This window comes from Monocercomonoides exilis, assembly GCF_001643675.1.
Source record: "Monocercomonoides exilis strain PA203 chromosome Unknown scaffold26-1319188, whole genome shotgun sequence".
Lineage (NCBI taxonomy): Eukaryota > Preaxostyla > Oxymonadida > Polymastigidae > Monocercomonoides > Monocercomonoides exilis.
In genome coordinates, this window is record NW_027150571.1 from 1,017,654 (window position 1) to 1,044,411 (window position 26,758).

A 26,758-nucleotide genomic window follows, 5' to 3' on the forward strand; every position below is an offset into this window, starting at 1 on the left:
AGAATAGAAAATTAGAAAGGTTATTTTGGTAAATCTATTTAATTCAATCTTCATTTTTTTAAACTAATTTTGAACTTTATAATTATAATTTCAAGACTATTTCATGATTTTATTTTATTTTTCTTCTGATTCAGATAAGGATAACGTTCTCACATGGCTTATTTTGACGAAGCAGACGCGTCTGTTGAATATGCCAGTCTTAGAATTGCGAACAGAAAACAGATGGTGCGGCGTTGGTGTGCGTCCATTTGGTTGGTGATGGGCTGTAACATGGCGTGCCGAGAGTTGACAGTCGAAGAACAAAATGCAGGAGTCGGTTGGGCAGTTTGAGCGGTGGGAGGCAGAGCGGGCAGCGTCGGGGGAGCAGGAACTGCTGCTGATACGGACAGCTGGGGCAGCAGAAGGGGTGTCGCCGACGCTGCTACTGTTGAAGCTGCGGGGGAAGTTCTTTAAGGAATCGGAGCTTTCGCGCGTGACGACGGTGCAGAAGAAGATGATTGTGGGGGAAGAGTACAAGGTGTCAGTGATGCTGCGGGAGGAAGAGAAGTGTGAGCCTTGTGAAGGTGTGTTGAAGATGCGGGAGATAAGGCGGGAGCTGAACCGAAAGATGGGAGAGAAGAACACGAAGAGGAGGGCGATGGAGATGAGCGAGACGATGCTTGCGAGGCAGAGGAGAGAGGAAGCGAGGAGAGAGTTCTATTTGGAGTAAAGGCAGAAAGGGCGAGAGTGGAAGGGAGATGGGTGGGGTGTTGAAGAGCATACGAGAACACGATCAGAAGCAGAAGCAGACGACGGAAGAGGAAAAGAGGAAGAGGGAGAAGAAGGAGAAGAAGGAGAAAGGGGAGAAGACTGCGAGAATTGCGACAGGATAGAGGATGAGAGAGGAGAATGAAAGGAGGCAGAGGGAAGAACAAGGATTGGAAGAGGAAGGAGAGATGAGGAGTTTGAGGAGGATTTTGAGGGAGAGACGCCGAGAGGGAGAAGGTTTGGAGAAGGGGCGGAGGGAAGGGCGTCTGCACTGGCGACAGCGAGAAGCCGAAAGGAGATGACGTTTTTGTATTCGCAGCCATACAGCGTTGTCCTTGCTTATCCGCAGTGGATGGTGGAGCGGATTGTACAAAGGGATTCTGTGCAGCCAGGAGAAGAGGAGGAGGCGTTGCAAGTGGATGACGATGAACATTGCCGCTGCCTCCGCCACCAACACTACTACCACCGCCATCATATTTTGAGATACGAGCGGACTGACGATAGCGAAGATGCAAATGAGAGTGGAAATGAAGATGGAGAAGTCAGAAGTGGAGATGAAAAAGAAAGTGGAACAGGAGAGAGCATGGAGCATGAAGAGTTTGGTGAAGCGAGGCAGAGCAGAATGACGAAAGAAGCGGAAAAGGAAACACAGCAAAAAGACCAGGGCAAGGACCAGGACGAGGGGCACGAGGATGAAGGGGAGAAGGAGCGAGAGAAATTAGAGGGGGAAGCTGAAGGACAAAATGGATCCACAGGAGACGGATTAGGGGAGCCACTGCAGGCAACGTCGCGGAGCTCACCAGAACCGGATGATCTTGAGCCATATCGCTTCCGTCCGTATCCAGTACGGAACAAAGCAAGCGAAGAGATGGGGCAACGTCTTTCATTTAGCACTGCATCGGAGCCATCGGCAGCCACAGTATCTACGTTTCTGTTTGGGTCGCCGACATCGCGGACAAGTGGATTGGGTGTGGAGCCGAAGGCAGGGCTTGGGGCATCAGATGGATGGAAGAGCGGAGGAGAAGGCCAGGAGCGTTGGACAGAGAGAACGAGCGGAGAGCAGACTGGAAGAAGTGCTGGGTTCATGGATGTCCCACTGCTGCGCCTGAGCCAGGTGAAGGGGGTTGAGAAATCGCCTCGGGAGAAGAGAGGTGCGCTGGATGGTAGCAGGACGCTTACGCCAACACAGGAGAGGGAGAAATTACAAGGAAAACGGGGCAGAAACAGATATGATAAAAACAACAGTTGGGAGTTTCTTCGCGCACGTATTGTTCATAAGCTGCTTCTGGCATCATATTTCACACCGACATGCACATTTTCAGATCTATAGACAATTTCATTTATATTTGGAATTTTTCTTATCTCGATAGTGGAATTTGAATCTACACAGAACAAATGCTCGAAATAATCTGAAAACGCAAACGTATTAACTCAAGCTTTTGTAAGAACGAGCCAATTGAGCTGTTATTATCAATCATTTTTTCTGCGCACTTGCCTTTCTCACATTGCTCCCACCTTCTGCTCCACTCAAGCATGATACTGCATTTGATATTTAAAGCTTTGCAGAACATATTGGGAATCGATGGATGAACTCTCTTTTTAAACTCGCCAGTGACAGCATTTCTGTTGGCTCTGCTGACAAACGCACTTTCACCACCTCTTCAAGACTCTTCTGTTCATCCCCTATCCTCGGCCTCTTCATATAACCGATCTCCCTCCAAATCTCATCTATCTCATATCCTCCAAACAATATTTTCAGCATCACATGCACCTGCACCTACAACTAAATTGAAAACTTTATCGTCTTCTTCGTCTCATGTTTTGCACATCTTGCTTAAAGAAGAGGAAGTGGCAAAAAAAGTGATTAGAACGCAAAGAATCAAATTGAAACATGAACCGACTGTCTTTGTTAAAGACAGAGTAAAGAAAACACAACTCGGAGATGGGCAAATAATTTCAAAGCTGTGGAGAATAGGGGCAATGAATATACATAAATGAGTATGAATCAATGTTTGATAAGAAGAAGAAGAAGAGAAGGATGTGGAAGGAGCAACAGAAAGAGAGATATTGAACGTAGAAGAAGTGTATAAACCTTACAGAAGCTCTGGATAATTTACACAGCAAGCTTGCTCATTAGTGCGAGAAGATAGCAAATCTTGAAGAATACGAACTGAAAAAGGAAAAAAGATGCATTGCTGAACAGCTGGCTATGGAGGCGATATGGGAGAGATGGAAAAAATGGATGACGGCTTGCTTTCGAGCAGAAGAAACAGAAATGAATGAGGCGAAGGAGGATGAGTATATGGCTTGGCATCTGAGGGATTGGCATAAAAATTGGCATCATATGCGAAACGGGAACAATTTTGAGAGCGATGAAAGTTACACAACAACAGAAGCAGCAAATACAGATGAAACAGATGGATCTTTCTCTGTTCCAGTCACAAAACATATTCAGTTGAATTTGGTTCAATTTTCGAGAACGAAAAAGACGAAATTAACAATATCTGCTAATTATGATCGCTGCTGAAGAAGAAGAAGAAGAAAGAGGAACAAGGGATGCGAGAGTTGGGATGGGAAGAAGAGGAAGGCGCGTCAGCAGCGTTCGTTATACAGAGGAAGTTTGATGGGAGAAACGGAGCAGATTCAGAAGAGAATAAGATAAACATCTTCCGATACTCACAACATGTGTGGAATACTTGGAGCGCTTGCCACAATGGCTCTCTGCACGTGTCAACGCAGCTGCTTCCGTCTGGTTCTCAACATGTGATGGACTTGTTTTGGAAGCAGCAGGAGCAGCCGAAGAAGATTCCGTCTGTGAACATCGAATGTTCGCTGTTTATTTCATATGGGGCGCGGGATATGGTCACGAGCCTGTTATATGCTCTGAATAAGAACTCGATTTGGAATAGCGGGTCGTGTGCAACGGATGAGAAATTTGATGCGAATGACCAGCTCATCCTGTTTACAGGCACCATTACAAAGATCTCTTGCAAGCACAGCTTTCTGCGCTGCCTCGACAGACACAATGGAAGAGATTTTGGAAAGCTTAATGGTGTTGGAATTTTGCGACAACACAGAGCAGATAGAGAAGAATGTGATGGAAGCTGCAGAGATGAATGAAATGAATTCCTTTGGTGATTAAGGAGCGATAGAGTGAGTATGTTGAATTAGAATTTCAAAGAAACAATAATGGAGAATTTTGGACGAAGAACAAAGAGAATGGAGAGAAAAGTCTATAAGTGATAAGATCAGGAGAAGAGAGAGAAATAGAAGAATTTGAATCAACTGTTGTTCTTGGCTATATACTTGCTTTTCCACAATTCCATCCAGTTACTCAATCACGAGACTGGAATGATGATTTTGCGATGTTAAAGCCAAAGAAATTAAAGGTGATAAACTATTGTCAATTTTTGAAAGTCAAAAAAATTATTTTTATTCAAATTTTTATTTTCCAATTATGAGTATTGTAAAGTTAGTCTTGAAACTTCGATTTTTTTTTTGTTTTTTTGATGAGTTTTGTTGGTTTAACTTTATTTATTTTTGGTTAATTTTTATTTTACTTGATCAAAAATATTCGATTTCACAAAAAAATCAAAAGGTATGCTTTTTTTCAAATTAATGAATAAAACAAATATGCATTAAATAAATAAAGTGCAAAATACTTGTAACAAATGAATAAAACTCTTTGATCAATAAATACCATAACAGAATTTATTTTTTCGATTTTTGATCTTTTTTTATGATGTTAAAAAAAATCACCCATTTTGCATTTCGCGATCAAAAATTGAACCAAGCATTTTCATCTTTATTTCTCATCGATGATTTCATAGCATTCGACTTCTACTCTTTTATTCTCTTCAGTCTTCGCAACATGAAAAGAGAAGTTGGGTTCAAAAGAAATTGCTCAAATTTTCTTTCTTTCTTTCTTTATTCTTCAACTTTTTCCTTTTTTGCAATAGTTTCAATTGCTTTCTTTTTTATTTTTCGTGCATATGGTCATTCAATAATATATTCCTTATTCTCTTCCTTTCTATCTCTCTCTCTCTCTCAATCTCTTTCTCCAAATCACTTTCTTCCAATTTCTTTCTCTCTTCTTCAATTTATTTACATTCCATTATGAAAATAAATTATTTTCTTCACTAATCAGCATGGCATTGCCCTTCCTCCCCCTTCCTCCTCCTTCATTTCATCGTCTTCCATAACTGCATTCTTTGCACAGGTTTTTGCAATTTCAGTTCTTTGTTACACCGAGAGGAGCTTGACGAAACACAATTTATTATCAAAAAAAAAAAATAAATATTCAAGATTTTTTATGAAAAAATAAAAGAATAATAACAATTATTATCACAAAATAACTCAAACGATTTTGACTTTGTTTATTTCGTTCTCAAAATCATTGCTTCAAATTGATGATTATTAAAATTGAATAATTTTTTTTAGTTAATTAAAAAATTTTCGAAAGCACACAACATGCCATAAAGCAGAAACAAAATGAGAAAAGCAAACCGAGATATTTGAATTCAGCTGTTTGCAGTTAATTGAAAAATGAAAACGAACATCTTTCGAATTGACAAACTCCCGTTGTTTAATATTTTTTTGAATAGCTTGTTTAATCAAATTGTAAAATTTTCAATTTGAAACGTTTCTTGAACTCAATTCCGCATAAAAAAATGTTTGGAATTTTATATTTCTTTAAATCAATTTTGTGGAGAAAGTTTTATTTCAAATTTATTTTCTATTTTTAACTGTGAATAGATATAATGATTTTTTCTTGAATGTCAGAAACAAAATTTTGTTCTTTTTTTTGTTCGGTGTGTATTGTTATTATTCATATGTTCATATTTATTAAAGATTAACCTTTTCTTTGAACAATTAATTACAAAATTTATGAGAAAAATCTGATGTATTTTTTTATTTAATTATCGTTTTATGTGTTTTTATTAATTTTTTTCTTCAATTAATCTTTTTTATTTTCTTTTGAAATAACTGAAATATCATAAGCAGTTGGAATTTGTATTTATTAAATCAAAGTTCAAATTTGAGTTTGAAACACCTCACAGAAAAAAAGTCATATTTCTTTTATATTCATTTCTAAAAAAAAGTAACTGAATTTTTTCACTCCACAAAATTTTTATGAAAATGCAAAAAGTTAACATTTTCAAAAAATATTTTGTTATCATGTGAGTTGCTAATATTATTTATTGAAACCACATCCCGTTTCACTGAATTTCATATTTCCTATTTGATATTTTCGTTACACATCGAGGAAAAGTTTTAAAATTACTTTTTCGGCATAGAATATTTCTTAGCAATCTTTCACGGTTGAAACAAAAATCTGGATAATTGTCCACTCACAAAAAATTTGTAACATTTAAAAACAATCACACACTACTGTTTAAAATGAAGTCGAAAACACAAAATTTCTGCCAGCTAAGAAAATGAAAATTTTAATCATCTTTCTTGAAAACTTAATGAAATGGCATCACAAAAATATACTTTTCCTTTTCATCAATTCCACATTTCCCACACAGAAGATTTGACAAAGGGTTGTTTATAACGAAAAATAAAATTCAAAAAAAATATCTTTTCTATTCAAAAAGGCAAAATATAAATTTCTCTTTGCTATTCTCACATTTCTATTTTGCCGATAATTGTCAAACGCTCTTTATCGTTGATAAATAAACAATTGTTTATTTTTTCGATCTGGCTGTTCCTTTTTGAAATCATCCTTTCGTTCGTATTTTGATCAAATTTTTATCCTCAATGGGATTTTGAAATAAATGAGATGAAACAGGGACACTTATTGTTTATGATATTGCTATTGCAAAAACAAATTTTGACACAAATCCCATTAAGATAAAAATTTTGATCAAAACTCGAACGAAAGTCTGATTTCAAAAAGGATCTGCCATCTTTCAACATTAACATTTTTGGATAGAAAATCAAATCAATCAAAATCTTGAATAACTGAAAAACATATGAGTCATTAACAAATACATAATTAAATACTTCTATCTTTTTTCCTTTCATTTTTGAATTGACATAAAAAGACGAAATATGGAAATTATTTTATGAAAACTTTTCCTTTTTTCAACAAAAAGTTATTTCAAATAAAACTTATTTGTTAATCAAAATTTATGAAATTGTTAGAATTTTCATCATTTTTTGATCCAGTTGATCAATATCATCAATTTATTTGGTTCTTTTTTTTAATTGGAAAAAAATAAATTGAAATGAAAAAAATAAAAAACACATCAAAAAAATACAAAACTCGAATCAATTACTTTTCTGACTTTTCTTTTTCCATTTTAATATTTAAAGAATTCAAATTCATCAGTTGTTTCTTTATTGTCATAAAAAAATTTTTTTAACGCTCTTTTATCTTTTTTCTCAAAAACTATTCTTCTTCTTCAATTTCTTTTTCTTTTTCTTCAATTTCTTCAATTTTCATTTTATGTTATTCATAATATTCATTCCATTTATCGAAAAGCTTTTCTTGAGTTATTCCTTTTCCGAAGAAGTCTGAACAACGTGAGTGTGAAGGAATGGAGTATTGAGAAGATTTAGAAAGCTTCATAAGAACTAATTTTGAAGCATTGTTGAGGACTTTGCAGTTGAAGAATTCTTTTTTGATCACCAATGGAGTGAATTCAGTGTGAAGATCTTGTAACAATACATCTGCAAGGATTATTTTTTTCGCAGATTATGATGGATGATGGAGAGGTATTGTTGCAAAAAAGCTCCTTCTGAAACACTGTATATACACCTTTGTCCAATTGTTGTGACATATGTATTGTGCGTTGAACGAATGTGATAACATCAATTTCCGCTTCTTTGAACTGTCTCCATATAGTTGGATCTGCCCGCGATGAGTGTGAATCCACGAGAAGATGGCAACGATGAGATTATTTTAGTATTCGCTTTCTTCTGTCAATGATAGCTGGCAGCAGGACCGTTAAGGCGTATTTTTTGAATGCTGTTTTGTCCATCCTACCGTTTGTGTTTGGCCAATTGTCAAGAACCGGAGTCAAAAGAGAAGTTAGTTCTTTTTGTTGAGTTGCGCTCGGCCACAGCACGATAGATGGAAGTGAGAAGCCATCAGCAGCGATTCCAGCAACGAGAGTAGCATTCGGTATCCTTTCGGCAGTCTTTTTGAATCCAGCTTGCTCATCAACTAGATGAACAACAACGCCACGTGAAGAAGTTGGAATGCGAAGCGAAGATTCATCAACATTGAAGATTAATTCCTCTGGATATTTATTTTCGTCGTGTAATGCCTGTAATTGAGCCAGCCACGGCTTTAGGACTTTCTGGCAAGATGCCGCAAGTCTATTGATATCAACTTGCTTTGGAAGCGATGGCTTTAATTCCGGATGGCACTTTATGAATGCGTGAACCGTCCTTAGAGTTACTGTCTTTTTCTTCTTTTCTTCTTTTTCTCCTCCTTCTTCACTATCGTTAATTATATTTTCCATCTTAATACAAATTAATATTCAATTCAAATATCAATTACAAACCTGATCGCGCGCTTTTCGTAACGTGAGGCTTGTCCCAGATCGGGATTTAATTGTTACTTCTTCCAAGAATTGCTTTTCTTTTTCGCCGCTAATAATTGTTGGGTGACAAACTTTTGCAATAGGCCTGCCGTTTATTATTGCTTTCACAGCGTGTTTCAAAGATTTTTTGCTGATTTCACCGTATTTAACCCCGTCGACCAGCCTGACAACATTGTCATAAACAATGTACGCAATCCTTTCTAATCTTGAACTATATTTTCTGTAATGCAATGTAGACATTGTTTCCTTCAGCCGCTTCTGCGCAACTTCAGCTTTCTTTTTCACTAGCAATTTCATAGATATATTATGGGTAATGATCATTAATTAATTTTTTTTATTTATTAATTCTCATTGAAGAATTTTTAATTAATATTTAAATTTTTGAATGAATTAGAAATATTTCCAAACCTTTGTGCAGTCCAATTTCTCATGAAAGCTCAATAGAAAGACTTGAACCCTCCATTCCCCCCCCCCCCCCCCATGAGAAATTGGATTTCTTTCAAAATTCAAATATTCGGACACCTGAAATTGGTGAAAAAACAAAAATATTAAAATGAATGTAATTTGAGGGTCAAATTATCGATTTATTTTTTCAAAAAAAAAAAAGAACATAATAAGAAAAAAGTGCCAATAAAAAAATGACCCAGTTTCACTTATTTTTTCCAATATTGTTTTATGTATATTGCAAAAGTGAATACAAAACAAATAATGATTTTTAATTTTCGAAACGGGCAAACACTATTATTTCAAAAAAATTCTTTTTTTTTCAGCTTGAATCACTTTTCAGTATTATACAGCTCTTTCAATATCATTTCTCCAACAAAAGATCAATTTGTTCTGAAAAGACCAATTGTAAAGTAATCAATAATAATTAGAAAATAAAATCTCAAGTTGCAATAAAACAAAGTTTTTTCTTTTCGTTGCGATTTTTGTTTGAGAAATCATCATTATTTTTCAATTAATGTTGATACCGCATGTTGAAAACACTTAAACCAATGTGAAATGATAGAGTTGAACTATTGTTAAAAAAATAACGAAAATTGTTTGATTTACACTATAAGAGGCGTTTAAATACATATCAGCTTGAAAATCGAAAAATAAGAATTGCAATTCAACAAAAACTTCATATCGAAAAACATTCGAAAAGGTGTTGACAAATCAATCAAAAGAACATGCAAGAAACAACTGAAAATAACTATTCATTCCTTTTAACAATTCAGAGAATCATATAAAAAACAAAACCACAAAAAACAAACAAATGAAAATTAAATGGTATCAAAGAAAAGACAAAAAACATAAAACAACAACAACAAAAAAAAAACTATTAAACCCATAACAATAAGATCACAAAAAAAAGCTGTTCTATTAAAATAAAAAAAAGAAAAAAATAAAATGAATCGATATTTCCACAATCCATATACTTTTCATCCCTCAATCATTTTGATTTTCAACAAGTCAATTTCTGAACACACATTATAACTCCTAACACATTTTCAAAATAATTAATTGCTTTTTCATTGAATCCTTTTGATATATTTTTGTGCATTGCACTTATTCTTTCAAAATATGCATCTACTTTTTGATAGTTTCATCATTAAATTTGCTTCCTACACATTATTTAGAAACGTTTTCATCTTCATTATCTTCCTCATCGTTTTCAAAGTCAACAGCATCAGAGACAGTCAAAGTTGTTGCTCCAGCTGGAAAGTGTCGAATGAACTCGCGCTTCAAAAGAGAAAGCATGGGCCGAGATGACGGGTCTTGCGACAAACACAAACAAATCACATCAAATAACTGTGAGAATCTCACTCTTTCCAAATCTGGCCTTTCTTTGGCGCTGATTTTATATCCCGCCACCTCTGCTGGATATTCTCCAAACGGGATATCCAGTGTCAGACACTCCCACAACATCATCCCAATCGAAAACACCACTGATTCTTTTGTTGCTCCCATCTTCTTGTTGATCAACAGCTCAGGTGCCTTCCACCTCAAGCACTCTTTTCTGTTGTATTCATCATCTTCAAATGCTGATGAAGGAAGGGAGTCACTATCATCACTGGCGGATGTCACAACAGTCGATGACGAGATGGATGATGAATCTGAACTATCATCAGATGAGAAGTCAGAGTGCATCACAATGCAAATGACCATGTGTTCTGAGAACAATACAATGTGAGGGCTCAGAGTGGAAAGAGAAGACAATCCATTTTCCATTTCATCAAAGGAGTGAAGTGCCCCATTCGCAACCCAAAATAGAATTTGGGCAGCTGTCATCTCTCTTTCTAGGAGAGTGCCAATAGGCATCTCCTTTGTCTTATTCAGTCCATGAAGCAGCATGAACAATGAATCCCTCAAGTCAACAATCAGCTTCTCATGAGGGGATGAACAGGCCATTGCATCCACCAGATTCGACATCGATGAAGTGGTTGGGCACAGACTCTCTGATCGAACAAATGTTGAATCTGAATCTGTCGTTGAAGTTGTTGAAATTGATGGTGATGGTGTTCGCTTTCTTGTCTCTTCTTCTTCCTCATCTTTCTCTAAAATCCATTGAGGGATCTTGTCCGAGTCTCTCCCCAAAATGTATTCAGTTGAGCCACTCTCAGATAGTAAATGCTCCGATGACTCTGAATGTTCCATGTTCGTCTCATATATTCTTTTTTTGATCCTCTCTTCATTCTTCTTCTCTGCCTCCCTCTCTGCTCTTCTCCACTGCTCCTCTGGTGACATCTCCATCGTCACCATCTCGAATGCCTTCGGATCCTTTCTCACTGTATCATTCACAATCTCCTCCAATTCCTTTGTTCTTCTCTTTTGCTTTCTCCAACGAATAGTTACAACAACAGATACAATCAGAACAATGATTAATACAACAACCAATAAAACAATCACAATCAATGCCCATGATGATTTCCCTTCTTTCTCTCCTTCAACAATCCTTACATCTCCTTTTCCAACACTTTCACTCCTGTTCTTCACAATAAATCGCTCTGTTGATGATGGTGAATCTCCTTTCCCAAACACAATCCACACACTCACTTCTGTCTCTTCTCTCACTTTCTCCCATTCTGAACATGAAATAACCGAGTGAATCTCATTCTCCGACACAAACCCTTCTTCTTCAATCCCCTTTCTCATAATCTCCTCTTCATCCCCATTTTTCATGCTCATCTTCACTGACAAATCACATGGAAGAAGCAGCTTTCCCACAATCATCAACTCCACATTCCCATCTGGCTGTGTTGTGTTCTTCACCTCTTCCAAAATGGGGATGAAAAATGATGATCCTCTTTCAGTTGCTATCCCTCCCAATTCGCATCCCTCATCCAATATCCACAATGATGAGTTATCTTTCAGTCCATCTCCCCCTTTCACACTCACAACATCTAACTCCCCATTCCCTTCACAAATCACATTCCTTCGAGCTGATGGATATCCCTCAATAGAGGGGTTGTTGTTCTCAAACTCTCCCTTCTCAATCCTCACACTCCCTCCACTCACCCACAGCCCGCCTGCCTTGCTATTTCTGATTGTTGTTTCCCTCATCTCCACATTGCTCTTCTCAACATCAACCAATGACCCATTCCATTTGCATAACCCTTCTTTTATCTTGTTTTCTTCATTGACAATTTCATTTTCTTTTTCTCCATCAAACACACAATTCACAACCCTCACATCCTTGGAATTTCTAATCTGCATCATGCTTCCCTTATCCACCGAATTCACACATCTTCCAAATGAGCTGTTCAGCACACTCACCTCTTGCTCAGCATCTTCCATCCCAATCACACACCCCTTTGACATCACAGTCACATTCTCAACTCCCATCTCTTTCATCGCCACCTTCGCTTTACCTCCAATGCTCACAACATCCCCCTCACATTCGATATTCGATATTCTTGTTTCAACAATTATCACATCAGATTCTTCACAAAATGAAAGAATTGATGTTGTTGAATGAATATCCCTGAATGTTGTTTCTGATATCTTCAGCTCTCCACTCTCCACACTCACAACTGAACTGTTCAACTTCATGAACTCAACTGTTGTTGTTGAAATAGAGAAGAATTCACATTTCTGAATTTCCATTGAACCATTCTTCACTTTCATGAGACAATTGTGAGCTGACTCAAATCCATCTTCAAACTGGAATGAGCATCTCTCCACAGCGCTTTCATTTATAAACTCCATGATGCAATCCTTTTCGAATGATTTCTCAATTTCGGATTTCAACTTTATAATCGCCTGTGTCTTTTTCAATGAATTCACAACCAGATCTCCAATCACACACTCCTTCCTCACAAACCCTTCTCCATCAATCAGAATCCCATTCATCACCCCTTCCTGAATGTGTTCAATCCCACAGTCGATGCTCACACACGGATTGCTCTGTGCCCCACACCCCCTCCCATCGCTCCCTCTCCCACTCACAAACACCTGTGCCGAATAATAGAATGTGATCAGCGGAATCAGATCAACATCTCCCTCACTCGAAGCATCCCTCCCACAGATCGAGTTGTTCGAGTTCAGTGACTCCTGGTTGTAGTTCAGCGCAAACATTGTTTCGTTGATCTGGTGCTCAATCGAGCGGCATCTGACAAACACGTCTTTTCCCACATGTGCCTCATTCATCACAAACAGGATGTTCACAATCTTGATATTCAGAGGCGGAATCTGACTCTCATTTCCATAATTCGCATGTGGGTCAGACCCATCAACGAACAGCCCTCCTCCACACCCTGTCTCACTCGAGCACTTGCACATCGAAAACGAGCTCCCATTCACTTTCAACACCGATCCCCCACTCTTCAGCACCACTCTCATCCCCCCTCCTTCAGCACTCAAACCACTCTTGCAACTCGACATCGAACACTCATCCATCGCACACTCCGCCCCATCCTCAAATGTTCCCACATCAACAACACTCGCTCCAATTCCTTCATTCGTGATGTTTGTGAATGAACACCCAACAACCCTCAGAACTGGTCTGTTCCCATTTGAAAATACCTTCTTTTCTCCATTCATCTGACTTTCCTCTTCCATCATCGAAATCAGACTTCTTTCTGTCACATCAGCAAATGAGATGTTCACATTCTGAAGTGTCACCTCACCTGCACTTGGCCTGAACGCAATCAACCATTTCAACTCTGAGATCAAACTCAACGAACTCCTCTCAATCAATACACTCCCCCCATTCACTCTCATCGCACAATATCCAAAACTTTCTGCTACCCCCCTCCCTGGGCCAAATGAACAATCTGACACTGACAATAATGTGTTTGCTCCAGATGATTCAATCAACACTTCATGATGGGTTGCGATGGCTGGCTTGGTGAATGACACATTCACAAATGACAGACTCACATTCGAGGATATCATTGAACCATCATCCAATTCATCCTCATCTTCATCACTGATCGTCACTCCAGTCCCTTTCTTTGTCCCTTTAATCACCACTTTTGGTGAATCAAAATTTGGTGAAGAAAATGAAAATGAAAATGAAATGGAATGGCTCAGCAACCCTGATCCCACAATGGCAACGTGTGTTTCCCCTCCTCCAAGTGTTGGATGTCGAAGTGATATCAAGTGGTCAATCGATGAACATGGTGCTTCGGAATACCCACACCCACTGAAGTCTCCTCCTTTCTCAACTGAAACAAACCCATCCCCACTCCAGTTCCTCCACAAATACACAACCAATGGAATCACATATCCCTCCTCTCCTGTTGACTTCCTCTCCCATCCACACAATTCATCCAACGAGCCCAACTCCTCTTCCTTAATCTCCCATTTCAGGTGCTCCTCACTCACAATCTCTCTCAGATCCCATCCTGACACAAACACATTCTTCACTCTCCATGCATCACATCCCTCAAATGCCATCCCTTCAAGAACAAATGTTCCCATCTCATCTGCCAGCTTCACAAACATCCCTCCTCCCATTCCTCTCCCTCCCTCCTCAACATCCTCTCTCGGCACTTCACACCCTGAATATTTCACTCCTTTCATTTCCAACCTCCCTCCCTTCCCCACTGATATCTTCATCCCTCCCCCTTTCGTCCCACTCCCCCCTGAACACACTGATGACAAATTGCATCCTTCAATATTCACATTCCCATTCACACCCATTTCCACATTCAAACATCCTCCTCCTCCTCCTCCACTCCCACCAACAACTTCCACTCCACTCATTCGACTGTGATTCATCTCCAATTCAACTCCATTCGAAACAACAATAGGTGACTTCCCACTCATTCTCACTCCCCTTTCCATCACAAATCCATCCACAACCAACACTCCTCCCTCAACACATATCACATTGTATCCAATCACTTCTTCATTTCCAAATGAGACTGAACAGCTCGTGATTGTGATGGTTGATGATGATGAGGAGTGGATAAATCCACTTCTCTTCCCATTCATTTCATCATTCAACACAAATGACAAATGAATCATCTCAAATGATTTTGTGCACTCAATAAGGTTGTTTTGATTTATCGATCCTTCATCTCTCACAACCACCCTCATCACTTCTTCTTTCCCTGAAATACTCACCCCAAACGATGCCACTTTCATTTCACTCTTTATCCATGATTCTGATGCAACTTCGATTTCATTCACAGTGCTGCTCGCTCTCTTCCCAACACAATAGTCAATCGTCAAACACCCAAACCCCTCAAACCCACAATGGCTCTGATCCAGCGCCCTCTCTCCTCTCCCATCAACTCTCAGCTTCGAGCCAATTGAACACAAATACACAAACAGCGGAATCACTTCCCCTTCTCTCCCATCCTCACTCCCACACAACTTCAACACATCTGTTAAAATCACACCAAAATCAAAAAATGAAAATGAACTCCCATTCACTTTCGATTCCAACAACACTCCTCCACCACATTCGACAAACACATCCTTCCCATATTGAGCTTTGTTATTCTCCCCAAACAAACCCTCTCTTCCCGATTCCATTTTCATTGAACCATCCCTGCTCTCCATCACAATCATCATCCCTCCCCCTCTCCCTTCACTTCTCCCATCTTCTCTCTCCTCTGAACCCTTCGCCTCACACCCATCAATCACACAACTCCCATTCACAACAACACTCCCTTCCCCCTTCACAACAACACTCATCCCTCCTCCTCTTCCACCAGCACATCTGCACCCCTTCACAACACACGACTCAATCACAATTATCCCATTCTTCCCCTCATCCCCCTCTGCTCCAACCACTCCACTCACCCATCCCCCATCTCCATTTCTCTTCTCGATGTTGTTCATCTCACACCCACAAAACACAACTGATTCCACCCCTTCGCCAAACTCAATCAGCGAGTGCTCTCCAAATCTCAAGGTCTATGAGATCACCAGTCCCTCCACTTTCACTTTTCCCCCAATCACATTCACAAAGCTATATCCAATGAGATTCTCAGAGGAACAAACAACAGAGCAGTCAGTGAGTGTGAGGAGTGTGGAATTGGATGTGATCACAGATGATGATGATGCACTTGATAGAGCAGATGGAATACAGAATTTGATGTTTCTCATTGAACATTTGCTCTGAACCTCAATCAGACAAGATGACTCAAAATTCTCTGGTGCTTTCACCCCAACTCCCATCCCTTTTGTTGCACAGGAAATCTCCCATTCATTTCCATCTGTCATTCCAACTGCCTCAGCAAGCTCAAATCCAGAATCCAATTCGATCTTCTTGTTTGTCTCTGGATATCTCACCTGTGCAGTGTGAGTGATGGTGGCACACGGATAATAGTCAAACCCACAGAACCACGAGTCGTATCCACCCAGCCCATCCTTCCCCTTCCCCACATGTGCTGCATCTGGATATCTGTCCAAATACACATTCAGTGGGAAAAGCCCCGTTGTTGTGTCACTCCGATCATATCTCGCCAGCTCATTGTATTTTGAATTATCATGCTGAACATTCAGCTTTTCTGTTGTTATTCCCCAGCTCACTGAATCGCTCCAATTCACAAACACATAATTCCCACCCAATGAAGCAGAACATCCTAAAAAGTCAACTGACACAATCGAGAAGTCAACCGAGTTGTCAGCCAGATACAGCATCATCCCTCCTCCATATTTCCCACTTGTGCATCTGTTCATTGTTGTTGTTGCTTCAACCTGAAGCTTGCTTGTGGGGGATGATAAATCAACCTTGATCCCACCGCCACTTCCACACTTGCTCTCACAATCCTCAATTGTCACATTCTGAACAACAAATGTCTCCCCTTCTGCCACACTCTTTGCCACAACCACCCCATCTCCTTCAGTCAATCTCACATTCCTCACAGACAAGTTCGCCAGAATGCTCTCTCCTGATGCTGTGGCTGTCAAATACAGGGCAGAAGAAGAAGAGGAAGAAGAAGAAGATAAAACAGGTTCAGAGAACAATGGTTGAGAAATATTCATATCTTTGATCTCCACACCGACCATCGACAGCTGTGAAAGTGGAACCACAAACACTGATGAGGATATCTCATATTCTCCTGTTTTGCTCGTGGTGATCACAATATCCCCCAATGAGAGTGACCCACCTCCACCAGACACCACAACCACACTCGGAGATGGAATTGAATTTGAGTTGCAATCAACCTTCAAATGACTCATTCCCAAATGACCTGTTGAAACACTGAACAGCGCTCCAGTTGATGAAAGGGATTTCATTTCAATCGAACTCTTCTCTTTCCCAATTCCAATAACTGAAATCTTTTTTGTCCCACTCTCAATAGTTGTAACCTCGCTTTGATGATTCCCTTCCATCAGTGTGACTGTCAAGCTAATCTGCACATCGCACATTTGAGATGCCTTCTTCACCGTCAGACATGGATTTGATTCATTTGCCCCACAAAGCGGAGATGCATCATTCCCATTCACAGAAACATAGATCGTCTTGTCTTTCAGCCAATCCTTCTTTTCCACGTGCTGATATGACCAATTCCCTGAATCTGAAAAGTTATATCCATAACACATTCTTCTGTCATCTGTATTCGTTGTGTAACATTCAAAAAATGGATTGGAGTTCAAATGGGAACTATAATTGTCCAAATAAAATGCATCATGCCCATATGGAGTGGATGTTGTTCTGCATTTGCATTTGTGAAAAAAGAGAAAAGAACAATAAACCACATTATTTTGCGATGTTTGTCTTAATGGATGAAAATACAATCCTCCACCATATGACAATGCTGAACATGAAATAAACTGAATGCTCCTCATTCTAAATTGTGTCATCAGATTATTGGCACAAAACATGCCTCCGCCATAGTTATTTGAAAGAGAACATGAAGTGAAACTGCAGTCAGACACGCACGCACTCTCCCCTCCTCCATTTTCTGTTGGAATGCATCCTATTCCAGAAACCTGAAAATTTTCAAGAAGAAGTCCTCCTCCATAATTAACTGCTTCACAATTCTGGAATTCGCACCCACTGATCCGAACACACGATGAAATCGTCAAAATGAACATTCCACCCCCTCGATAACTTTGCGCAGTACATGAATCAAATGTGTTATTCACAATCTCAACCGTTTTGATATTGAAACAATTTACACCACCACCTCCACAATGAGCATTGCAATTGTTGAAAGTGCAATGAGAAACAGATACAGAGGCAGATGATTGACTGAACACACAGATAGCCCCACCACTCGATTCTCCATCCGACCATGAGTCAGCTTCTCCAATTGTCTTCGAACCATTCCATTCGCACCAAATAAATGAATTCTGTCCATTTTCAGTTGTATTTTGTCTCCCTGGAGTCAACTTTCTATCTGCAGTTCCTTCACATTCAATATTCCTTGTCCTGCAACATCCCACAGACGAGGTGTTTGAGGCAGTCAGAGAGGCAAAGGGGTTATTGAGAGAATGAACAATCCCGCCATCATATGCATCGCAAACAGAAGAAAATGAGCAGCTGCTCATCAAACATGAGGTTTGGGTTGACGTGGTGGTTGGAGGTGAACATTCATCATTTGCTGTTGAGATGTTGAAGAAGTTCAGCTGGGTGAGTGTCACAAGGCGTGTCAAGGGTGATGAGAGGAATGGGGCTGATGAGACACAAAAAGATGAAAAATGGGAAGAACAAATAGAAACAATGTCATTTTTTGAAAATTTCCCTTCCAACGTTTTTGATGAAAATAGAGAAGGAAATATCTGTTCAGTCAAGGTTGAGGTTGAAGGCAATCTGAGTGAAATGTTGGTGAACAATCCACAGCTCCCACGAAAATCAAAGGGAGGAGTCTCTCTCTCAACTCCAATCACACATCCACTCAACTCAACAAAACATCCATCCGATGCCCTGAGCACACCCTCCCCATCCATTTCCCTCAATCCCAACAAATTTAGTTTCATTGATGAATTGACCAGAATAAGACATCCCTCAACCCCACTCCCACCACGCATTCTCTCCTTTCCCCACGTTTTCCGTTCATCACAAAAACTCCATTTTTGAACTTTCCCGATCTCTCCACCTCCTTCATTCCAATGTTTTGTGTATTTCTTCATCATTCTCTCATGAATTTCTGTCTCTCTCATGCTATTCCCTTTTCCTTCAACATGTACATCAAATAAAATGCCATTTCCATATTTTCTATTTTCAGCCTTCTCTGGCCATATGTCTTCAGGATAATTCATATTTTCAACTTTCGCTGATTTCTCGGTAAGTCCTGTGCCATCACTTGCAGCACCATTGCACATGCACCACACATTAATTATCCATGCGCAATAAAATATTCCTGGCAGCACCAATACCACGCCTGTCCAACTGCTTTCTTTTCTTTTTTCTATCACAGACTAATATGGGCACATAAAAATTTCAATTAACTTTATCCGAGTTTCACTTTATTGTATAAAAATAAACGTTTTATTTTTATTTTTTCTCATTCCATTTTATGATCCGATGAATAATAGAGAATGATTCATCCCTTTTTGTTGATGTTCTGATATTTCAGCCGTCACTCACCGTCCAGCGATATCTGCCTCAGATATAGATCAACATATGATTTAGAGTGTATATTTTGTTGGCTGTATTTTCATGAGAAAGGGCATCAGGGAAAGAAATGAATGTTGTGAAAATAGATGAAAACAGATGAAGGGAAGGGGTATGAGTGCTGAAAGTTTTGCGATTCTGCACCACATATATAAGTATGCCTTTTGGTGGATTTTTTGAGTTATTTTTATTTGAAGAGATTTTCGATGTTTTGAAAGAAATGATTATTTTCACTTCGATTGGCTGAAATGGACACTTTTCACAGAAGGGATGGGATGCATGGAACAAAGTTATTTGAGCATTTGGATTGGGCTTTTGATGTGTTTTTCTCTCAGATAGAGATGGAATTTCAGTTCAAGGGAAAGAGGCCAAATGAAAAAATGAGTGAAAATGAATATATTTTGTTGAGGCAAAGGGGTTGCAGGGAATGAATGCAATGAGCGATTAGTATGGTACAAACTCTGTTTTATTCGAATCTTTTCCTGAAAAAACTTTTTTTTGCTTTTTATTTTTTCAAATGATAGAGCAATAAAAGTTTTACGAGACAAAATCTCATGGATTTCTATTTGCTGGGAGATTTCTTTTTTGGAGAAAGAGAGAAGGGGGAATTACACACTCAGAGAAATAATTAGGTTGAAGGCTCTTTTTTTATAATTGGAATACTATTTCAGAGGAGAACAACAGACAGCATTGATAATTGTGAATGCAAAGGAATGCAGCAGGTGCAGCCGAAACAATTCTTTCGGACTATTTTGGATGATTGTTCTTCAACATCGCTTTTGGAAGAGAAGAGAAGAGAAATGGATTTATATTCACCCATAAACATATTTACAGATTTGAAAGAGGTTTTCTTCGCAGTGAAAGTATTTCATCATCATCATTTTATTCTTCTTCCTCTTCTATTCCTCTTCTTCCTCTTCTTCTTCGTCATCTTTCTCTTCTCAAAACTTCTTCTTCTTCTTTTTCTTCTTCAAATAATTTACAAAAATAATCATCCAAAACAAATCCCCCTGTTCAGGGCTGTTTTTCTCTCCTTACATTAATTCCGCAACTCGGTTGAAAACAGACATGTCAAATGAAAATGACAAGAAACAAGAAATATTTGCAGGAAAAATGTGAACAAAGACAGAAAATGTTTAAAGGAAGGAGAAGAGTAGAGGAAGATAACAGAAAGTGGAATAAAAGAGTGAATTTATTGAATAAAGAAAAGAAAGAAAAAAACCCTGAAGTCAATCAACATGAAGAAACAGAGACACGAATAGGAACAGAAGGAGAAGAAGAAAAGGAATTGAAAGAAGAAGAAAAAAAAGAAAAAGAAGAATACCAAGAAATAATCGCAAGCTTTCATTTAATTTTTGATTTTCTTAACAGCAAATATTTTTGTCGATTATCGTTGGATATTTCTGATTATCTTGTGAAAATTTGAGAAAATTTGAGAAAATTGGGGGAATTTCACTTGGAAACACAAATATCTGATGAACTGTGAAATAACCAACATTTTTTCCTTGTCCTCTTTTATTTTATTTTGGAAATTTCATCTTTGAAAACATAGAAATTTTTTATTGAATGAGTTTTACGATTATTGAATTGTTATTTTGAAGCAGTTATTTTTTTTACTTTGCACAAATAGAAAAATCCAAAAAATTTAATTTAACTTTAATTTTATTTTATGTTATTTGTTTTGAATTTAAATAGCATTCCTTTTTTCAAATGTTCATTTTTCTAGAAAAGTCTTGATATTCTTTGAGAAAACACTTTCTCCATTTTGCAAATCATTTTTTCTTGTTTTCTCGAGTGAATGTGTGCTCTGCACAAAATATCATAAAAAAGGAAATCCAAAAAGATGAAGTGAATGTTTATTCAGATAAATTATAAATAAAAAAAACAATCTGGATAATTCTCAATCAAATAAGAATCGCTAACTGTTCTGTAACAAATGTTGTGGAACAGCCCAATGATGTAATCTTCGTATCCTTCTTCTTCCATCTTTTCGAATACCTTTCTTTTCAACTCTTTTCGTTTCGTTTTGTTCGTTTCTCCATCCCTCTTTTCAATCAGCCTTTCTGAAATCTTCAAAAAGAATTGCAAGCATTCAAATTCCAAGCGTTCATCCAACGTGGATTGCTTCATTTCCTCCAAATAGAGATCAACAGCTCCGCTTTTCAGCAAGTCATCAATTTTCAATGTTGGGTTTCTCACTGCTTCTTCAAACGAACAAATGCATTGCTTTCTAATTTCCACGTAATTATCTCTTGATGCTCGAAATAAATCCACAAGGCATCCGATGAGTCCAGCAAGTTCTTCGTTCCACGACAGGGACCAGTTAAAGAAAATAGAAACAACATCAATCCATCTCCGAATAAAAATTACTTCCATTCTTCCATTTTCTTCTTCTTTTCCCTTCCAGTCGATACATTTCATCAGATCTTCCAATTCTCTTCCTGCTTCTCTCGCAAAATGCAGCTCATTCACAACTATATCTTTCAAGCTGTAATCCTTGTGAAATCTGTCTATTAAAAACCGCCAAGCAGACTGATAAGCAAGTCGTGTGAGGCTGCGATGCTCTTGATGATATTTGATGATATCTGTTATCTCATTCAAATACAGCTCTTTTTCCATATCCTAATCAGAATTAAAAATATACATTTATGTATTATCAAAAATGAAAAAGAAGTGCTCATACACTAAGAAAATCAATGCAACTTAAAGATAACAAAGCTATTTCCACTTCTTTTTGAGCTTCCTTACTTTCTTCTTTCTTCAACGCAGCTTTCAGAAGACAAGGCACACAAATCGAAATCATTTCAGGCCAGATGGTATATGTGAAAAAAAGATAGCATTCGCAAAGATAAACAAGAAGCTTTTCGTTCCTTTTTTTCTTTTTCTGTCCTTCTTTAACAATCATCTTCCCAAATTTTTCGTCCAATATAAATACATGAAAGCCATGACTCGACATGTTCAAAAGAACATTACAAAATAAAACATGCTTCAGCAACAAAACTGCATTTCCCATTGATATTTTCTTTTGATAAATCATATGATTAATTTTGTAAAGCAGCTCTATCGTGGAAACAGATACAAATTCATCCTTATCCATTTCATCAATTAATTCATTCATTTCTAGGATTTTCTGCTTCTGTGCACCTTCGTTGCATCTTTCAAGCTCAGAAAACATTTCTTCAAAAACAAAATTTTCAATACAATTGGACATTCTAATGAATATGCACAAACCAGAAAACTTCTCTGTCCTGGACATCTCCAGAATCGCCCCAGTGCATTCGTCAGTGTTTTGCGAGCTCATTCTATTTACAGCAATGATTTCTCAAATTGTTCGAAATTGTTCGTCACTTAACGAAATAAAAGGAAAAAAGAAACATCTTTGATAGCTTTGTAAAATGAAAACATAACAAACACAAAACCAATTGCTTCACTTTGCAAAAATTAGTGCGAAAAAAAGAATGTTCACCGAAAGCAAATGGTCTTGGCTGAGAAAGAATAGAAAACCAAATGTTTTTTTTTCTCTTTGATCAAACCAAAAGGAAATCATCATTTCAAATTATTGTTTGTTTTTTATTATTTTTTCTTTTTGGTTACGTTTTGTTGCACGAGTCACATTTCAACTTGGTTTGGAGCTGAGCAAACTTATTCCACGGAAATGGAATTTGACTGAAGAGAGAATGAAAGCAATCAAACAGCCAAATTCTCAAATAACAGAAAAGAATTATTGATTCTTTTCGAGAAGTGGATAAAGTCCGAAGACAGGAGCACAGAATATTTGTTCGCCAAACATGTTTTATATTGGTCGTTTTCTTGAAGGACTTTTATTTTCAAGATGACTCTGAGATTATTGAAAACGAAGGAATTGATAAATCAAAAATCAATTTGAATTGACGGTTCAAAGCGAAAATGGAGCAAAATACAGAAAGACATGACAAAATTGTTTAAGATAGAAATAGACAAATAACACAGTAACACGAAGACTGTCTCCGCCATTGAAGATGCATGGTTTCATGATTGGTGGAGCATCAACAATAACTGAAACAAACATTTTTATTTGAGGTTTAACAAATGCCTTTAACACCTCAAACACATTTAATCTCAATCAAACGATGATTGAATGAGAAGTGCCAAAAATAAAATTAAAAACAAGTTCGCCATTAGCTGCGTTCTGGAAGCACAAGAATTCAACAACATCTTCAATTTACCAAAAACTCAAGATGAAATAAATCTGACAATTCATCTGCCAAACAAAAAGAATGAAGAGAGCAAAGGACCTTCTGATTCGGAATGCGAGAATTATTTTTGCAGCCGCACAGTCTTCTTTGAGCTAACTCAAAAATTCTTCTTTCCACTTCACTGGACACATCTTGATGCTAGACCATTCAAAAAAAATTGAAGATATTTCCCTTTTGAGTTGTCTTCCCAATCCTTCTCTTTTAGAAACAGAGCAATCTTTTCAAGAAATCCCCACTTTGTTCACCCATTTCTCGCCTCATTCTCTCAAAATACCTCGTCTGCAGCTTCATTATCTTCAATCAGCTCATTTTCTGTCTCTCATAACTTTCAGCTTCTCTGAATGAATTGTCAATTATCTTATCCGCATTCACAACCACAACAATCTGCTTCCTTTTCAACATCGACAGTCTACAATCTTCTCTTGGAAACACCAATCGAAACAAATCTTCTGGTCTTATCAACATTTCCACAGGCATTTACAATCATTGAATGAAGGATTTATATGCAACTTTTTCTTTTTTTTTCTTTTTCTTTTTCTTCTTCCAATGCTTTTCTTTCCTCGTCTGCAGCTGTTAGCCTCACTGCTTCACCATTCCAGAGGTGGAGAAGCGAAGAGAAGAAGGCAGCAGTAGATCATAAGCCATCTTCATCTTCATCTTCATCATGAGCACCTGCAAGTGAACCTTCGGATTCGTCGGAGGTTGCAGCGTCAAATATGTGTGAAGCAAAAATAGACTTCGTCGAGAGGAGGAAGCTGACTGTTGTATCTGAAGAAAGTGGAGTGAATGCTAATCACAAAAAGCCGTTGTTGAAGATATTGCATGGGGACATGTTGTGCGTACCAACATTGCGGCTCTTTCTGCAATGCTTTCAGTTCCGTTTGTTGCTTTAGTAACGTTGCTTGTGGAATCGATGGTTACGAAATCTGGAAGCAGGAAGATATTTGAGGAAACTGACGTGAATGCTCATTCTTTAATTGATAATCTGCTTGATTAATAACTGCTGCATTTATCAATAACGCAGCTGGTTTTGCAATAGGTTCAGTCGAAGCATGTGTTGATGGAGTTGGATGACGAAGTGATAATGCGCGAAGTGGGGGAGATTGTGGAGAAGGAATTGGAGGAAACGTGGATGAGGATGGAAGATGTGACTCTTTTGCTAACAGTGCTGGAGGAGCTAAAAAAAGCAGAGGAAGGTGAAGGGGGATGAGGTGAAAGGTGGCTATCCGACAGCTCACAGAGAGTTTGTGAAAAGAATCAAAGAGAATCAGTGGAAACTGGAAGAAGCGATGGCGCCGCTGGTTGTGGAGGCTCTTGGACTGGGTCGGCTGAGGTTTATGAAGGAGTTGACCGAAGCAGAGGCAGACAAGTTGTATCCAATGAAACCTAAAGTGCACAGTACATTTCCAGCCGATGGCATCCAACAGGAGAACAGGAGAGCAGAAGAAGGCAGCAGATGGGTCTTCGGGCATAACTTCAGACGGAAGTGCAGATGGAGTTGGGAAAGATGAGGAACAGGCGCAAATGTGGTAGAATGGTTTGGGGATGAATAAGGAGCAAGGAAAAGAGGGTGATTTGATTAATTTGGAGAAGGAGTGGGGTGAAAGGTTTATCTTCAAAAGAAGAAGAATTAAACGATGACGATAAAGCTGAAAAATAAGAAGAAGAAAAAGAAGAATAGGAAGAAGGTGAAGAAGAAGAAGGTGAAGAAGAAGAAGAAGAAGAAGAAGAAGGTGGAGCAATTGAGAATTGTGAAACGAATTTAATCCTTTTTTAAAGATGTTGATAATGACTTGAGTAATGTCGATAGATAAAAATTTATCATTCGATGAGTTGATTTCAGATGATACAAACAATCTTCATCACAAAATATGTGAAAGGGAGAGAGATGCGAACAGATAAAGATGGAAGTCCACAAATAATTGACTTTCTTTGTGAGGTTGAACTGCTTTTGTCTCACAAAAAGAAAATTATGTTTGTCCAATGATGTCAACAATTCAAGTGAACTTCATGTTTGATGAGGATATTGGCAGAGAAGAAGACGTTGACGATTGAAGAACTTGACTTCAATGGCAATAATTTCAAAGGCGAGGAGAAGAAAAAGAAGAATTTTATGATTATGTGATCGGTGTATCGATTCTGGCGATGAGCATCTTTTGTTGAAGTGAGACTGTTGAGAAAGATAAGAAAAGGTGAAGAAGAAGGTGAAGAAAAATAGAAGACAACAGCTTTTCCAAGTAATGTTGCGCGATAGAAAAAACTGAATGTGTTCTGAATGTGAATGCCCAACCAGTTCATCAGATCCCGCATAACAGTCGCTCCTGCCGAACATTTCGAACAAAAATGCCAAATAAACTGCCTTTATCTTTCAAGCTCATGTTAAGCATTGACAGGATATGCGTCATACAAGACAGATGGCTGAAGTCACGAATGTTATTGTTGAATGCAATCCAAACAAGAATAACCTCAAAACTTCTGGTTCTTTCGCGAAATGAAAAGAAGACTTTTCTTTCTATGGCATTCCTGTTCGTGGACAATCTGTATTCATTGAAAACATACCTTTAAAGAAAAATGAATGAAATAAAAAAATGTCAAACCATCTTTTCTACATTGAAATATTTTCCCACTCCTATGTACTCGAAATGATAAACCCAGATGGCTTTCTTGTTCTCCAAAATTGCCTCTTGCCACATAAAAAAATTCAGATAACAAGATAACAAATCGCTGGCAAAGAACATCATCGAACACAGAGAATTCATTGTGGAGCTGGCCATGATATCAGATGAAAACACATATTCTCCAAATTAACTCCTTTTCAAAGACTTATTCAACGTCATGTCTTTGCTGACAGCTTTCCAACGGGTTTCGAATAAATGACAATGAGATTGTTGTTGAGGCCTGCTGAGTGCTTCATTCTGCTCGCTTCCTCCATTCTTTAAACCCCCAATTCCCTTTCCTTTTCCACGAAACAAACCTTCCCCCAAAAAACCATGAAAACAAAATCTGAGCAAAAGATAATCCAAGTGCACTGCATTTCCCTGAAATGATCAAGCAGTTCAATTCAATCTTTCTAGCATTTTAATCGCTTTTTTTGTATCTTGCTTTATTCATTTTTCATTCAAAATATAGCAGTTGATGTCGCACCATATGTTTTGCAATATATAACCAAGTTCATATTTCATGTTATTTTCCCTCATCAATTCACTTTTCGCAAG

The 26,758-nt window shown here is 38.1% G+C and overlaps 7 protein-coding genes across 7 annotated transcripts; 3 read left to right on the forward strand and 4 right to left on the reverse strand.

Moving 5' to 3' along the window:
* Positions 1-153: 153 nt before the first annotated feature.
* Positions 154-817, forward strand: MONOS_17675 (uncharacterized protein; the record flags this gene model as incomplete). Its single annotated transcript, XM_067870617.1, has 2 exons — positions 154-225; positions 293-817. 2 exons carry the CDS (start codon positions 154-156, stop codon positions 707-709), a joined length of 489 nt encoding a protein of 162 aa, XP_067726366.1. The 3' UTR covers positions 710-817.
* A 228-nt stretch (positions 818-1,045) lies between these two features.
* Positions 1,046-2,077, forward strand: MONOS_8904 (uncharacterized protein; the record flags this gene model as incomplete). Its single annotated transcript, XM_067879352.1, has 1 exon — positions 1,046-2,077. One exon carries the CDS (start codon positions 1,046-1,048, stop codon positions 2,075-2,077), a length of 1,032 nt encoding a protein of 343 aa, XP_067726367.1.
* Positions 2,078-3,303: 1,226 nt separating this feature from the next.
* MONOS_8905 (uncharacterized protein) lies at positions 3,304-3,867 on the forward strand (the record flags this gene model as incomplete). The annotated part of the gene is made up of 1 exon (XM_067879353.1): positions 3,304-3,867. One exon carries the CDS (start codon positions 3,304-3,306, stop codon positions 3,865-3,867), a length of 564 nt encoding a protein of 187 aa, XP_067726368.1.
* A 3,785-nt stretch (positions 3,868-7,652) lies between these two features.
* On the reverse strand, positions 7,653-8,600 carry MONOS_8906 (uncharacterized protein; the record flags this gene model as incomplete). The annotated part of the gene is made up of 2 exons (XM_067879354.1): positions 7,653-8,222; positions 8,265-8,600. 2 exons carry the CDS (start codon positions 8,598-8,600, stop codon positions 7,653-7,655), a joined length of 906 nt encoding a protein of 301 aa, XP_067726369.1.
* Positions 8,601-9,917: 1,317 nt separating this feature from the next.
* MONOS_8907 (uncharacterized protein) lies at positions 9,918-15,581 on the reverse strand (the record flags this gene model as incomplete). Its single annotated transcript, XM_067879355.1, has 1 exon — positions 9,918-15,581. The coding sequence occupies one exon, from the start codon at positions 15,579-15,581 to the stop codon at positions 9,918-9,920; it is 5,664 nt and encodes a 1,887-aa protein (XP_067726370.1).
* Positions 15,582-15,656: 75 nt separating this feature from the next.
* On the reverse strand, positions 15,657-19,104 carry MONOS_8908 (uncharacterized protein; the record flags this gene model as incomplete). Its single annotated transcript, XM_067879356.1, has 1 exon — positions 15,657-19,104. The coding sequence occupies exon 1, from the start codon at positions 19,014-19,016 to the stop codon at positions 15,657-15,659; it is 3,360 nt and encodes a 1,119-aa protein (XP_067726371.1). The 5' UTR covers positions 19,017-19,104.
* Positions 19,105-21,063: 1,959 nt separating this feature from the next.
* On the reverse strand, positions 21,064-22,834 carry MONOS_8909 (uncharacterized protein). The gene is made up of 4 exons (XM_067879357.1): positions 22,721-22,834; positions 22,540-22,655; positions 21,992-22,485; positions 21,064-21,930 (listed from the first exon to the last, which is right to left on the reverse strand). Exons 2-4 carry the CDS (start codon positions 22,607-22,609, stop codon positions 21,178-21,180), a joined length of 1,317 nt encoding a protein of 438 aa, XP_067726372.1. The 5' UTR covers positions 22,610-22,655; positions 22,721-22,834; the 3' UTR covers positions 21,064-21,177.
* Between the last annotated feature and the right edge of the window lie 3,924 nt (positions 22,835-26,758).

Bases quoted from the DNA above. Each gene is read 5' to 3' on its own strand.
- MONOS_8909 (XM_067879357.1), bottom strand. From the start codon at position 22,609: ATGAGCTCGCAAAACACTGACGAATGCACTGGGGCGATTCTGGAGATG. The intron at 22,486-22,539 runs GTTTGTGCATAT...TTGTTTTTGAAG, and splicing joins CAGGACAGAGAAGTTTTCTG to AAATGTTTTCTGAGCTTGAA. The intron at 21,931-21,991 runs GTATGAGCACTT...AATTCTGATTAG, and splicing joins GTTGCATTGATTTTCTTAGT to GATATGGAAAAAGAGCTGTA.